Here is a 14,598-nt window from a genome sequence, read left to right on the forward strand (position 1 = left end):
ATCAATGGTTTCATCACATACGACCAGGGATTTTGGGAACAAGATTAGAGTTTCATTACCTACGACTAAGGATTTTGGGAACGAGATTAGGGTAGACAAGTTTATGACTTAGAAAAAATAAGCATGGGGACTCTTAATTTACCCAGAGCCCATCTGGGTTATTAGTGTAGGGTTCCAGATATTTGGTTAGACCCGATAGATATGGATTAAAAAACAGTTGGCTACATTTAATTGGATGGTTATTAGACTTTAGAAGCGTTTATACACACGCTCTTTATATTTTACGCTGGGTCAACTTTTTGTATTAAAATGAAATATATTAAAAGGGATTGAAGTGCCAAAATAAAACAAGTATGAGATAAAGTGCCAAAATGAAAATTGATGCCAAGTTAGAGGGGTTGACTATGTATTTGGCCTAATATTAAAGGAAGAAGTGCAATTTTTATTTCTGAAAGAAAAGAAATTCTTAAAAAGATCTGAAATACCAAGAAAACAGAAAAAAAAAGAAGAAAAGATCTGAAATACGACAATGTGTTCGATCGGTCCAATCCATAGCCGGGTCAGACTAAACTATCTTTTCAATAATATCTGACGGAAACGCGCAAACTCATACCTTGTTTTGTATTAGAAGTTTAGAACACAGAATATAAAACGATACATTTTTGTAGAAGAAATTGAACAGGAAAAAAAAAGGAAAAAATGGCAAGTAGCAGTACTTGTACATGTTATTGTAGACCCATAATTTCTGCAAAATCATATGTTATTAATCGATTTGTAACGCCCAGAGGAATGCAACTGATCCTCCAAGGAAACCCTAGATTAAAGCAGATACCCAGAATTTTTGTTGTAAGAGCATCAGCAGTTGATAGTTCATCTAACTTTGTTGAACGCATGGAAAAAGCCTGGTTGATTTCCAAGGTATTTGTTTTTTTTTTTACCTAATTGTATTATGTGTTTTGTTTATCTGTTCATGTTGTCAATTCAATTAAGTGATAAGTCAACTATGTAAACAAGGGTGTCAATAAGCTGAACGGACCATGTTAGATTATGGTTTCAATCTTACATCACTTTCTTAATGCTGAAATTGATATACTACCTTTAACAACCATAAAAGATTAGGGTTATAATCTAAATAGAGGTAAAAAAAAATATGTTAGGTGATTTCTCAGCATATAGCATTAGTGGATAGAGTTATGCATTGCTTGTGATGTGAGAGGTAGTAGGTACTCGGTGCTTTAGTTAAGGTGTGGCAAGCTTGTATCAACACCATGTTATAAAAAAAATTAATCAATCAACCACTTAATCCTAAACTAGTTGAGATAGGCTATGTGAATCCCCTATTCTGTTACGTTTCTCCGACGTGAGCTTCCCATAGCCAGTTTCAAATGCAGATTAAGGAAGAGGGTTACCAGAAGTTGACGACCGGTAAAAGAATCATAATATCATGAATGCTCTGCTGTCTTTATAGTGCTTTATGCCCTTCTTTATATCATCTTAGTTCCAGTTATTCTTCTAAGTTTTTCTCGAAGTCTGGTTTCTTTTTAGTTATGCTTGGTGGGTTAAAGGTGGGAACCGGAAGGAAAAGGAAAATGGAGTATGAAGTAGATACATGACCCAAACCATTATTCTTTTTATTACCAAAGCAAATAACCATACCAAATGCAGATAGTGAAAGAGATGAATCCGTTGTTAGGAATCATTAAATCCTATAAGTGATTATTCGGGTATATCGTGGAAATTTTTTGAAAGACAAGAATCAAATAATTTTTTGTAGTGGAACAAAATATCTCTCATCTCCCCCTCGAATAGATTCTTTTGCATTGACACGATCAATACTACTATCGAAGTGAAACAAGGGATCTAAAGAAGACGAGAGGCTAGACTATATTAGTAACAAGCAAACCTTGTATGTGTATCTCCAATCCGGCATAGTTTTATACAGATACTGCCAGGAGATAGAGTCAAAATTGAAGTAAGTCCTTATGATTCAACCAAAGGGCGTATAGTTTATCGACTCCACAACAAAGATTTGAAGGATTAGTTTTTCAACTTCACCATTCCTTTCGTGGGAAAATTTATGCTTGTTATTTGCTGGATAATTTGTGCTATATAGACATGTTACCCTAGGGATGTGATCGTTAATGAGGTACTTCTTAAGTTAGTATTCTAGTATCATAAATCCTAGCATGATGCTTCTCATTTTTTAAGAACATACGCGTAGTTTCTCTTTTTACTTTGATGGTGATGATTGATATAGGTTATTTTTAGATTTATCTTGAACAATAAGACCTAACATTATGATATACTTTAAAAGAGAACTGAGGTGTCACGATTCTGAAGTGAGCAAAGGCCAAAGGGTCATGTAAATATATTCTTCAGATACCTTATCTTAAGTCTAGAACTACAGAGCTATATATCAAAGAGGATAAAAATGATGAAGAAGATGTGGAGTGCTAAAAACTATATGAGTTCGGGGGAAGGCACAATAACTTTATAGTTATTGTTACTATTCTTCTTATTTCAGAAGTAAGATTATTCATATTAACAGGAACCAAGGTGGTTCAGAAGTAACTGCACTTGTAAAAACAGTAAGATATAAGAGAAGCAGAAGAACAATACAACCACAATGTAGTGTACAGGGCCCAACCTGCAAAAAGAAAGGCAGGGTGAAGAGGGCCAAACTTTTTGCCGTGGAGTGCTTATTTAGAGATGAGGAAATAGAGATTTTTGGTGTTACCTCTGAAATATATATAGTGCAGTTTGGTTGTAGTTGAGGTCAGTGAGGTGAATAGAAAAAGGATACCCCCTGTATTCTTTTTCACCTCTTCATGGAACATTGTATTCTTGCAGGTTAGTAGTTAAAACGAAGTTCATATTGTATAAGTAGAAAGAGGCGTGATGATGCACTTTCTGGGATATCCTCAGAAGTAGAATCCTCTTTCATGGAACATTGTATTCTTGCAGGTTAGGAGTTAAAACGAAGTTCATATTGTATAAGTAGAAAGAGGCGTGATGATGCACTTTCTGGGATATCCTCAGAAGTAGAATCCTCTTTCGAACAATTGTGAAAAGTATGGCTTCTACTACAGTACTTCCAGAAGCACAACGTCTGCCATAAGGAGAGGAGTGTGATTTCTTCCAAAACGAAAAGAGTTCACCAAGAATATCATGTTCTCAATCTCATAAAGAAAAGGCAATCCTCTTCTAGTATCTATATTGTTAATAATGCAGGAGAAACTTTTATTTGATCGGTAATAATGAAGGGAAACTTAATCACATCAAGAGAACAGCTGGTGCAGTAAAGTGGTGCATGGACCTCATGGAGTTGGGGATTGGAAGCACATCAAAGAACATTGGGATGCTTTCTTTACTATGACCAAGTTAAAGGTGGGAAATGGACGAAGAATTTATTTTTGGCATGATTTGCATGGATAGGTCATACACCTTTAAAAGATCAATTTCCAGACCTTTATGAGTTTGCTGAAGATGCTAACACTACCATTGAGGAGTCTTGAAATGAATTTTGGTGGAACATTAGATTTAGAAGAGATTATAATGATTGCGAGATTTAGAGGGTGGCACAATAGTTTGGCACATTGGTATGCCCTGAGGAGTTAACTGAACCTAATACATTTGTTTGTCCTGCTAGGAGAAAAGCTATTTTCTCTGTTAATAGCTGCTACAGAAGCTTGGTAGCCTCTTCAATTAACAGAGAAGTGTGGCCAAATGGCCATGGAGAAAGATTTGGAAAGCAAAGACTCCATATAAGGTAGCCTATTTATGCTGGGAGGCTGCCCATGATGCTATTTTGACTCATCAAAATCTGAATTTATGTAGTAGGTGTCAGATGTGAGAGGGATGTGGAAACAACACGACACCTTTTTATGTATTGTCCAGTGGCTGTATAAGCCTGGAGCTTATTTCTCAACATTCTGGGATTGTTGGGTGATCCTTGCTTCCAGAAGGCATGCTTCAAAGGCATGAGATAGCATACCTCATTTTTTTTAACCTATGGACCATGTGAAGAAGCCCTTTTGGTGTCTCTCTCTTTGTCTTTCCGTTTTTAAGTACCTTTTCATTCTCAACTTTGTTGAACACACAAATCCAGCTAGGGCCTACCCCTGCTTGCTACAAGTGTCGGCAACCTTAACTTTGATATGTCAAGTTAGGTCCATGGTAGACAGATTTATGCATCATTGGAGGTTAGGTGGTGTAGGAAAAGTTTCTAGTTAAAAAACGCTCGCGTGTATAAGTTGAGTGCCTTTGGTCAAAGATAAATGTTCTAAAGGTTGAGTTACTTGTGTGAATAAGAGCATCGATCAATGTCATTGTGGTGATATTTTAGAAATGCTATGATATGGTATATCCTTGAAGGATATATGGAGTCGCTTTCTGGATATGAAAAAGGTAGCCATCGTGGGGCTTTGAACATCTTATTTTTTAGATGAAAAAAGATAGTTTATTGAAGTGGAGATAACCCTCACAGACAAGATGTATACAAAAATAAGAAAGTGCTGCAAAAACATAACTTCTACTTAGAGTATCCAACCATCAACGTTGAATGTAATATTGTATGTTCTCCAAAATGTAGGAAGAATAATACCTTTTCGAAAATCATGTGATCCAATGTGCTTAACCAAGTACTTAAGCCTGAGATTCACTGGTCTCTAGTCTACTCATTAACCCAAATCGTTCTCTTTTGCCTTATTTACATATCTGAGTGCTATGTTAAGGCTTCATGTATTTGTAACGGGACTTCTCTTCTATTGATATCTATTTTTTTTCTCTTCCTGGATGTATTCAGCAACCCAGGCCAATTGTATGCTCTACTTGTGACTCAAATGGCCATGTGGAATGCAAGTGGTGCAGTGGTACTGGTTTCTTTATACTTGGTGACAATATGCTCTGTCAAGTGCCATCTCGAAACACAAGCTGTGTCATCTGCACTGGAAAGGTAATTGCCCTGAGCCTATGTTATTCTAATAAGTTACAGGTATTCCAAGTTCCTATAGGATTGCTCGTGTTGCGATAGATAAAGTTTTCTATGTGTTAGATTAGATACAATCCAAGAGCTAATTCTCTACTTTTGTTAGGGTTTTGTATGCTGCACTGACTGTAAAGGAACAGGCCATCGTGCAAAGTGGTTGGGAGAGCCTCCTATTCCCAATCCTCCTATTACCAAGGAGTAATCTTTCAACTGATTGCTTGAATTGTTAATCAATGTTCAGAATGCTACTGAATGTAGCTTATTACTTGTATTCAATATTGAAATATTGTTTTACTCAGTAGAATGTTTTTTTCATCAGTTTCAGGATACCGAATGGTGTATGCAAAACTTTTTCCTTTTTTTTTTTTTTTGGGGGGGGGGGGGTTGCTTTGAGTGTAGAGTTGTAGAAATTGACTTTGGGCCTGGTGGAAGCTTTCTGAAAGCAATAAAGAAAGGAGAAAAGTATAGCATTATGCTGCGTGTTTGCCGTATGAATATGTTTAGGGATAATTAGTTAGAAGTTCCTTTTTTCTTAGTAGTGTCAAATTGTGTGTCACATAATTTTTGTATTTTCCTTTTTGTTTAAGAGAACTAAATTAAACTTTAAACAAGGTTATCTCAGGCAACTTTTTGACTTTCATGTATAGTCGGTTGTTTCTAAAGAGAAGATTTTATTCTTTAGATTGACTATTCAGAGTGTCTTGGCTAGTTGAATTGACCATAACTGAGACTTCGTTGGGAGTAGTTTGTAAACTAATTATCCTTTTTAGTGATTGAACGTCGTTTTTGAGGTGTTTGACGATATAATATTCATGTTAATTGTGTTCGTCCATATGCTCTCCTCTAGGCTGTATTCAAAGTACACAGGAATTAGTAGAACATCATTCATCAGTCCGTTCTTGAATTCTCATTTCAAAACGTGTAACAATATTAATTAGAGTTTTATTTATAATAATCTGCTTCAAAATTGGATGTCTAGTGTAACTTGGGTTATCTACTTTGCAGCTAAACATGCATTCAAGATAAATACCATTTTCTGATGAACAAATGCACTTGGCTTATTGTTATGGTTATAACCGAGAAAACTTCGGTCGATACTACAATAATCTATATATATAATATATATACTAGATGAGTATTGCCCGTGCATAGCACGGGCCCAACATTTTGAATTTTGATGTCAGTGTATAATCTTGCATCCACATAGTGACCCTAAAAAACTATAAATGATTTAGAATAGACATTAGTTCACAAAGACGGAAGCACAATTCTAACCTTGGAAAATAGTGACAAACATAGAATAATGTATATTGTCTTCCTAGACTTATTGAAACTGAGCAAATATTTCCTTTTCTTCTACTCCCTTTATATACAAAATCAAACTCAAGCTACTTAATCAACCAAATGTATTTGCTCTCCATTCCCTACCCACCATCCTATGCTACGTAATCAACCAAATGTATTTGCACTATGAACAAAAGAGATAACATAGTCCAACTTGCAAATATTTGTGCATTACTGGAAACATCTACTATTGGGTACTCTTCAAATAACTTCTTTTCCTGTTCCGAAAAGAGAAATAAGAAGTCAAACATTTTTTAGATAGAAAACATTAACTGATAAACGTCCCATAGCAAGAATTGAAATATATCATGAGATAAAGACATATGCGTGCGCATATGCATGCGCGCGTGTGTGTGTGTGTGTGTGAGAGAGAGCATATACACAAACCAATCTGCAAACAAACTACTCAGAGTAAGAATCGAGTTATGGCCCTTTAGAGTAGGCACAAAGTAAGTTGCCAAGACACTATTACTACAATCTAAATTCTAAAGATTGTATCGGAAATCTAATTTTTTATTAAAACAGTATAGGATCTTCCTATCCTTGAGATTAAACCACTTAAGAATTAACGAAAAATAAATGCGAAGCCTTATGTTTTCTTTGATAAGCTAATGCTGACAACTATATGAAATGCAAATAATGTCCAGAAAAGTTGGTCCATACATTTACTTGCCCTCAATTAAAGAAACAAAAAATATTAAAATCATATGACTACCAAATAACACAAAAAGTCCATTCGTTATAAAGAACATACACGAATATGAAGTAAATATATCGATATATTTTTTGTCATTACTGCATAAATAAATATGGAATGATATTAATATTTCTCCTATGTTATTCCAACATTATCTTAGTGAGAGCTTTGTCAATATAAAATTTTTTGATTGCTCATCAAGAACAGGGAAATATAAAAAAGTGATCCACTTTGCTTTTCTCAAAATTTTCAGACTTTAATTCGAAAGTTTCTTCTTTGCTTCACGACATTGATAAAATGATTTATTTATTGTATTTATCACATAAAGTATCAAATTGAAGTTCCATAAGCCAAATATTCAAAGGAAACTGAGTATATGGTCTAATTCAAGTACAAACTCTTTAGCACAATTACAATATAACACATTTTTTATATCTATATATATTCAGTGAGCTGATAGTGCTCAAGAACCAATACATACCTCGGTCATGGGGTTCTTTTAAATCTCCCTTTGATGAATAATCAGCTTCTACCAGAGTCAACAAACGAAAATAATTTAGAGTTCACGAAATATTGGAGAAGATATAAACAAACATAAAATTTTATTCAAGATATAGTTAGCTCAAGATGGTACTTACTCTATAACTTTCCTGTCATGACCCAAAATCTCACTCGTCGTGATGGCGCCTATCTCAATACTAGGCAAGCCGAAAATCTCAATAAACCACAATTTCTCTCAAGATTGAAAATATAATATTTAAATACAATACAACACTCCCCAAAACCTGGTGTCACTGAGTACACGAGCATCTAATATGAATACAAGTCTGAAAAATATAATCTATAATAGTCTAAGACCAAATACAGTGAACAAAGAGATAGAGAAGGAGAGACAAGGTTTGCGGAACACGGCGGCTACCTCAAAATCTCCTGAAAATCAACCGCGCGAAAGGATCAACACCCGCTATGTCCGGGAGCACCTACATCTGCACACGAAGTGCAGGGTGTAGTATGAGAGTACAACCAACTTAGTAAGTAACAATAATAAATAAGGAACTGAAAGATAGTGACGAGCTATGCAATTATAGTTCATTTTCACTAATCTCAACAAGAAAGTAGACAAGTTTTCAAATTCGGCAGTTTAAGTCAAATCAATTTATAAATGCCAAGTTCGAGTAAAATCCTGATATAATATCCCTCAGAAGTTTCAAACAATGGCATATAACAACTATGTGCAACAGCAATGGAAGCAAATACCGCCCCTCAGGGCAACAGCCACTCAATCTTTCTCAATAGCTCATCAAATAAGGAATTGAAGATAGTAAGGAGCTACACAATTATGGTTCATTTCCAGTAATTCCAGCAAAAGAATAGACATGCTATCAAATCTGGCAGTTTAATGTCAATTCAATTTTTTTTATACAGTTCCTGTTCATGTAATCCATATATCACCAATATTTCAGAGATTTCACAACAATGAAAGATAGCAACTAAGTGCAACAACAAATGGAAATCAAGTACAACCTCTTAGGACAACAATCACTCACTGGGCTCCCAGCCCTCATCACTCACTCTCAATGGGTACCCGCGCTCACTGGGGGTGTACCGACTCATGAGGGACTCCTACAGCCCAAGCGCTATAAGCACGGATAACTCACGTGCCATAATATAAATGTCTGGACCCGCACGACCAACTCATGTACTGCACGGCCAACTCACGTGCAATAATAATATAAGGATCCGCACGGCCAACTCACGTGTTGCACGACCAACTCACGTGCAATAATAAGCCAATAAGGCCTGCTGCAGGCGGGCAACCCCGATCCATAAAATATCCTCACAATCAGGCCCTCGGCCTCCCTCAGTCATAAATCTCTCCAGTCTCTCGGACTCTCAATAATCATGAAATCAGCTCAAATAACAATGATATAATGTATCAATAATAATAACAGAAACTGAGATAAAATGTGCAAGTAAAAACTGAGACTGAGTAAATATAGCATTTAGCAGGCAATTCAACATGTACACGACCTCTGTGGGTCCCAACAGTACCATCACATAGCCTAAGCATGATTTCTAACATGATTTACAGTCAAATTTTATCAACACATAGAGGGCATACAACTAACAACAAATTATTCAACTTTACAGTTTTTCGGGACGAACCAAGTCACAATCCCCTCGGTGCACGCCCACATGCTCGTCACCTAGTATGTGCGTCACCTCCAAAATAATCACATGATACCAAAATCCAGGGTTTAATACCCTCAGGACCAGATTTAAAACTGTTACTTACCTCAACCCGTGTATTTATTTATTCCGCTATGCCCTTACCACGAGAATTGGTCTCCAAAAGCCTCGTATCTAGCCACAATTAATTCTAATCAGTCAATATAAATTATTGTAATTAATTTCATAAGGAAAATACTAATTTTTCCAATAAAATCCGAAATTAACTCAAAAATCGCCCGTAGGGCCCACGTCTCGGAACCCGACAAAAATTACAGAATATGAACGCCCATCCAACCACGAGTCCAACCATATAAATTTCACCAAAATCTGACATCAACTCAACCCTCAAATCTTCAATTAAAGTCTATAAAGATTTCTACCATATTCAACCTAATCCTTACCCATTTGAACTTAACAATCCTTCCACAATCTTATTGGTATGTATACATAATACTTTTACACCCAAGAATCATACTATAAATCACACATTTTTATTCCAAACCCGAAATTGAAGGATTGAGGAAAGAAATTCTTACCCTTTTGAAGCCCTAGCAAGATCTTTGTGAAATCTTCAAACCTTGAACAAGAATTGATGGATAAATGACTAAGTCTTCACTTTCTCTCTCTAAAATGCTCTCACCTCTCTCTAAAATATCAGATTTTGGCTCAAAGTTGAGCTTCAAGGGCTATAAATCGAAGTTGGATAGGGTCAAAAATTAGAATGAAAGGAAGCTCCGACGCAGTTATGCGGTCGCATATGCGATCGCATAACAGGTATGCGGTCTGCATACCGCCCGCATAATTTGGCCTCCAAAGCTGGGCGTTACTGACCCGATCTGCGGTCATTATGCGGTCCGCATACTTGTTCTGCGGTCGCATAATGCACCGCAAAACAGGTCTGCGGTCGCATAGTGCACCGCAGATTTTTCTCAAATCTTGCTCCTCTACTGATCCACTTTGCGACCATTATGCGGTCTGCAGAGTGATTCTGCGACCGCATAGTGGTCGCAGAAATGACCCTTTTCCGACAAAATTTTTCTTTACACATCGGTGCATTTTTCAACCAAAACCTTAATTTCCTTAGCAAAATTTCTCCGAGGTCGTTACACATAAGTCAACATCCGGTCAACCTTTTCAACTTAAATTCTAAACCTTGGAACTAAGTGCTCCAAATCATTTCAAAACCTTACCGGACCCAAACCAATTACCCCGACAAGCCAAATAACAACTGTAATTTATAATTTGACTAGTAAATGGGAAAACGAGATTATAATACTCAAAACGACCGGCCGAGTCGTTACATTCCCAATCAAAATTTAATCAACGAACTTCTAATGCTTGATCAGCCAAGTACCATTGACGATTTTGTGTTATTCTGTCTGCAAGAGCACCTTATATTTGAAATGACACTCAGCCTAGGTAATATATATTTTTCTTTCTCAAAATTTTGGTTTGTTCCTGTCACCGCTTTTGCATAAACTGTACTTTTTTATAAGTGCATTTGTATATGTAATTTGCAAAGACTTATAATCAAGGAAACAAACAAAGTTATACCATGTCACAGTTACCAAATATACTCTACAATAATCATGCAAAACTATCCTTGATTCCTTGTTTTATTTGCCCTTAATCTTAGTAGGTGAACTCATAGAACAGAAAATATCTCATGGTAATAATACAGTGTGCTAAAGAGTTATTGTACTTCAACTCACAAATAAAACTCAATATCTAACAATAGTATAATTTTATGAAATATTTAATTCCGAAAGATAATACTACTACATGCTATTGTATAAAAAATCACCCTATCTATTAGCCAAATGAAAATTAAAGAAACTCTTGTAGTAAAAAATAATAAGCAACATCAAAGCTAGAACTTTCAGATATGAATATAAAACCTCCTCGATCACCAGTTATTTCATGCATTAGAATACTATCTTTTCTGAAAAGGAGAAAAGTTTTTGCATGCTAGATTTAGTCACCATATGTTCCATAATATTAAAAAGAATATAGCTGATCTTTAAACTTGTAAGTATAGTATGAAAGCGATGAAATATTTTAAAAGCACAAAAGTAAGTACACCAGTTGATTCAAGTAACTGAATAAAGAGAGAGCTAGGCCTTACCATCAATAATCATAATGATAATCATAAACATGGAAAAAATAACTTATACCCAAAAAGAAGTGGAGAACAATATGTTGAGGCCTTGAGGGATAGAAAGAAGTGTACCAAGAAACATAGTTCACAACCTTTGCCACTTGAAGCGATGGAGGAGGACCTTTGAGTACGCTTCCATGACCTTGAAAATAATCCTTTTTTGGGTTCTCTATAATAGTTTTAATTTACAAAAGTTAAAAGTAATCATCATGGAAGAATATTTTTTATACATACTATATGTATGTAAAAGCATAGTGCATGTAGGAACGCAATAATATTTTTCATTGATAAATACACAAACCTGATTACCCATGTGCATTCGTGTGCTGAACTAACAAGAGAACAAACCAACTATCAAAAAGTAACCAAATGAATCAGTAAGCAAAGTATCCAAGATGGCAAGATCAATCTATCACTTGTACTTTTGGTCAAAATATCTAAACAAAATATAAACTTAAAGAATATTCCAATGAAATTGCATAAGTGGAAAACAATAAAAAAGAATGGGTGAAGATAGCATATGCTGATTTAATACCTAGCTACTTGAACACATCAACAGATAATAAGACCATTTAAGCTTAAAGATGGGATAATCAGAATTCTCAATAAGACAAACAACTATAATTTATTGTTGAATACACATTATATTAGCAAATGCCAATAAACAGGAAATAAAAAGTAAAATAAATAAATTAAGCTACATCCTTGGCTCAGGTCTCCTCTTATATATGCCCTTACATCTCTACCCCTCTTGTATATTTCTCAAAGTTGTTGCATACTGTTGCAAGTTCATACAATCTCTATCAATCATTAGTACTCTACTACTTACTCCTCCATTCCTTTACTTTCAAATCCCACTAACAATAATGAGTCATCATATAAAGCAATCCCATTACATGCCCTTTAAAATACCTTCCATATTCCTTAAATTCCTACCCAGATAAACAAATTTAAATTCAAACAAACAGATGTTGCTCGAACACAACTTCTAAGAAGAGTTCCCAAATCATCTTAAGCCTTATTAACCCTTCCTAAGACATGAAATAATGAATAACATCTGTCAATAAAAATTCACATGCACAAATTATTTTCAATAGTTATTCGACTCAATTCATCCAATTTATGTCAATCTCAACCCATACACCAATTTTAGTGCTTTATTAAAATTGGGTTATCATGAGTTCCAATTTTTCTTTCCCTCGTCTATGGAGAGCGAGGGGTGTGCAAAGAGACAGTTATGAAGAACCTGGAAACATACTTGCGATTCACAATTCATGAAAATATAAAATATACAAAAAGAAAGAAAAAAATGTAAAGAAACGGAATAAGAAGAGATAGAGGCAAATCAACGAGAAGAAGGCAACACCAATGAAATTGGATGGAGAATAACCCTTAAAATGGTGATTGCTCATCATTTGGTTGGAAAACACGAAATTCAAGGAAATTTATCCATAAAATTGGAAATAGTTAAACAGATCAAAAAGAAACAAAGAAAGAAAGAGATGAGAGCAAAGATTGAAAGAATGATACCTGAAATTTAATAGATAAATAAGAAGATGAAAAGAGTTATTGTTGAAAGTTTGAAGAAGGAGAACTGAAGTACTCCTCCGATGTGTTGGAACAAAAGAGATGGAAATCGGAAGATGTTTCTAGACCCACGTCGTGTATGGAGGATGAGGAAAAAAAAGGTCGGAAGAGATGGAGTTAGATACAAGCACTTTTTCTTTTGAGCAAAATGACAATTTTGCCCCGTGGTCGACCATCTCTCCTTTTCTTTTCTATATAATAGAAAAAAGTTAAAAAAATAGGAGATGAGTTGGCACCTCTCTTTGGCCAAGGATCTTATTTATCTATTTTCTCCTTTTTTTGAGTTTATTCCCAATAACTCTAAATATTTTGGTTTACTTCTCCTTCCTTAATTCCTAAGATTAATGTCTATTAAGGTGTAATAGTGTGTAATTACACTAAATATTACTCCTATTCCATTACTAGGCATTCCAATAGTCACTTTCTCAATCCCCTCCTTAATTACTCTAATTACTCTAATTACTCTCTTCTCCCACTCCAATGTGTTATTTACTTTGTATATATATAAGCCAAACAAGACAAGGGGAGTTGGCCATTCGTTTGATATTCTATTTGATCTTTTGGCTTTCCAATTCTAACATTTTTTACTTCTTCTTAACATATTTTATTTTCTTGATTTAAAACTCTTTATCTTCCTCAATTTTTGTCACCTTATCGTTTGGCTTCTCATGTCACCTTATTAATAGTATTGTGAATTTTTTTTGTCTAGGTGAAGGTGTTTTTTGAAGAAAATATTATATTTTGAATGATAAGAGTACGTAGACGAGGCTTATCCACATTCTGGTAAAAAATCTTCATTTGAAAGGTAAACTATATAATATTGATATTTTTAACATAATTTTTACTCCTTTGTGCAATATATACATAGCTATTCCAATTTCTAATTTGACATATATTAGCTTGTAATTTTTCTATGGAAACAGAAGTAAATCAAGCCTAGAATAGTTGTCCAGTTGAAAAAAAAAATATTTTGTAGAGAATGATTTATTGGAACACCTTTATGACCTTTGAATTTTAGTTTGCTGGAAACTGGTTTTTATTATTAATTCATTATTATTTATTTTTTTAAGGTTAAGGATGGTCCAGAAAGATATTATACTATAAACTGAGTTGTGTTTTTGCTAAAAATCTTTGTTGCCATTGATATAAAAAATCGTGTTAATGAGCCCTTCGTGAGAATTCGGGGTTTACTCTGAAAATTATAGTAACTTTTTGCTTACTATGGAGTTCTTATCTTCATTTGCCTTCTGTTGGAGACTTGAGTCACTGTAGCACACATTTGTGTGTTGTGAATTTCTTTTTTTAGTAGTATGTGAATATGTACTTCACTTGACATTTTTTTTTGTTGTGAAATTGGAAGATGCAAGTGTATATAACCAATAATAAGTTGATATTTTTGCTTTCTTTATGTTTTTACTTTCTTTAGTTTTCATTGTTTGTTTCTTCAATTTGAATAAGAAAACAATACATACCTATATTTAAAAGTGAAAAGTTTCTTAAAAATTCTTTTTATTTTTATTTTATTTTAGAAAAGAGGTTTGATGATGAAATATGCAGTAAAATATTCTACTTTCAGTAAATATATTACCTTTT

The 14,598-nt window shown here is 34.6% G+C and overlaps 1 protein-coding gene and 1 long non-coding RNA gene across 10 annotated transcripts; one reads left to right on the forward strand and one right to left on the reverse strand.

Annotated features, from left to right (window-relative positions):
• The first annotated feature begins 498 nt into the window (after positions 1-498).
• Positions 499-5,288, forward strand: LOC107821297 (uncharacterized). The gene is made up of 3 exons (XM_016647733.2): positions 499-918; positions 4,805-4,954; positions 5,094-5,288. Exons 1-3 carry the CDS (start codon positions 700-702, stop codon positions 5,187-5,189), a joined length of 465 nt encoding a protein of 154 aa, XP_016503219.1. The 5' UTR covers positions 499-699; the 3' UTR covers positions 5,190-5,288.
• Positions 5,289-6,197: 909 nt separating this feature from the next.
• LOC107821298 (uncharacterized) lies at positions 6,198-13,651 on the reverse strand. Of its 9 annotated transcripts, none has more exons than XR_012699173.1 (8): positions 12,949-13,555; positions 11,720-11,769; positions 11,491-11,587; positions 9,325-9,392; positions 9,195-9,235; positions 7,667-8,014; positions 7,510-7,557; positions 6,198-6,549 (listed from the first exon to the last, which is right to left on the reverse strand). It is a non-coding gene; the product is annotated as an uncharacterized LOC107821298 (long non-coding RNA). The 9 variants fall into 9 exon arrangements; XR_012699170.1 differs by having other exon boundaries at positions 7,667-7,822; positions 7,948-8,014; positions 9,195-9,392; XR_012699171.1 differs by having other exon boundaries at positions 7,667-9,235; positions 11,511-11,587; positions 12,949-13,651.
• Positions 13,652-14,598: the final 947 nt, after the last annotated feature.

Source organism: Nicotiana tabacum, chromosome 15 (assembly GCF_000715075.1).
Source record: "Nicotiana tabacum cultivar K326 chromosome 15, ASM71507v2, whole genome shotgun sequence".
Classification (NCBI taxonomy): domain Eukaryota; kingdom Viridiplantae; phylum Streptophyta; class Magnoliopsida; order Solanales; family Solanaceae; genus Nicotiana; species Nicotiana tabacum.

What these genes read in the sequence shown, in the direction of transcription:
- LOC107821297 (XM_016647733.2), top strand. Translation starts at nt 700, where the DNA reads ATGGCAAGTAGCAGTACTTGTACATGTTATTGTAGACCCATAATTTCT. An exon ending in AAGCCTGGTTGATTTCCAAG is followed by an intron (nt 919 to 4,804) that starts GTATTTGTTTTT and finishes GGATGTATTCAG; the next exon opens with CAACCCAGGCCAATTGTATG. An exon ending in GTGTCATCTGCACTGGAAAG is followed by an intron (nt 4,955 to 5,093) that starts GTAATTGCCCTG and finishes TACTTTTGTTAG; the next exon opens with GGTTTTGTATGCTGCACTGA.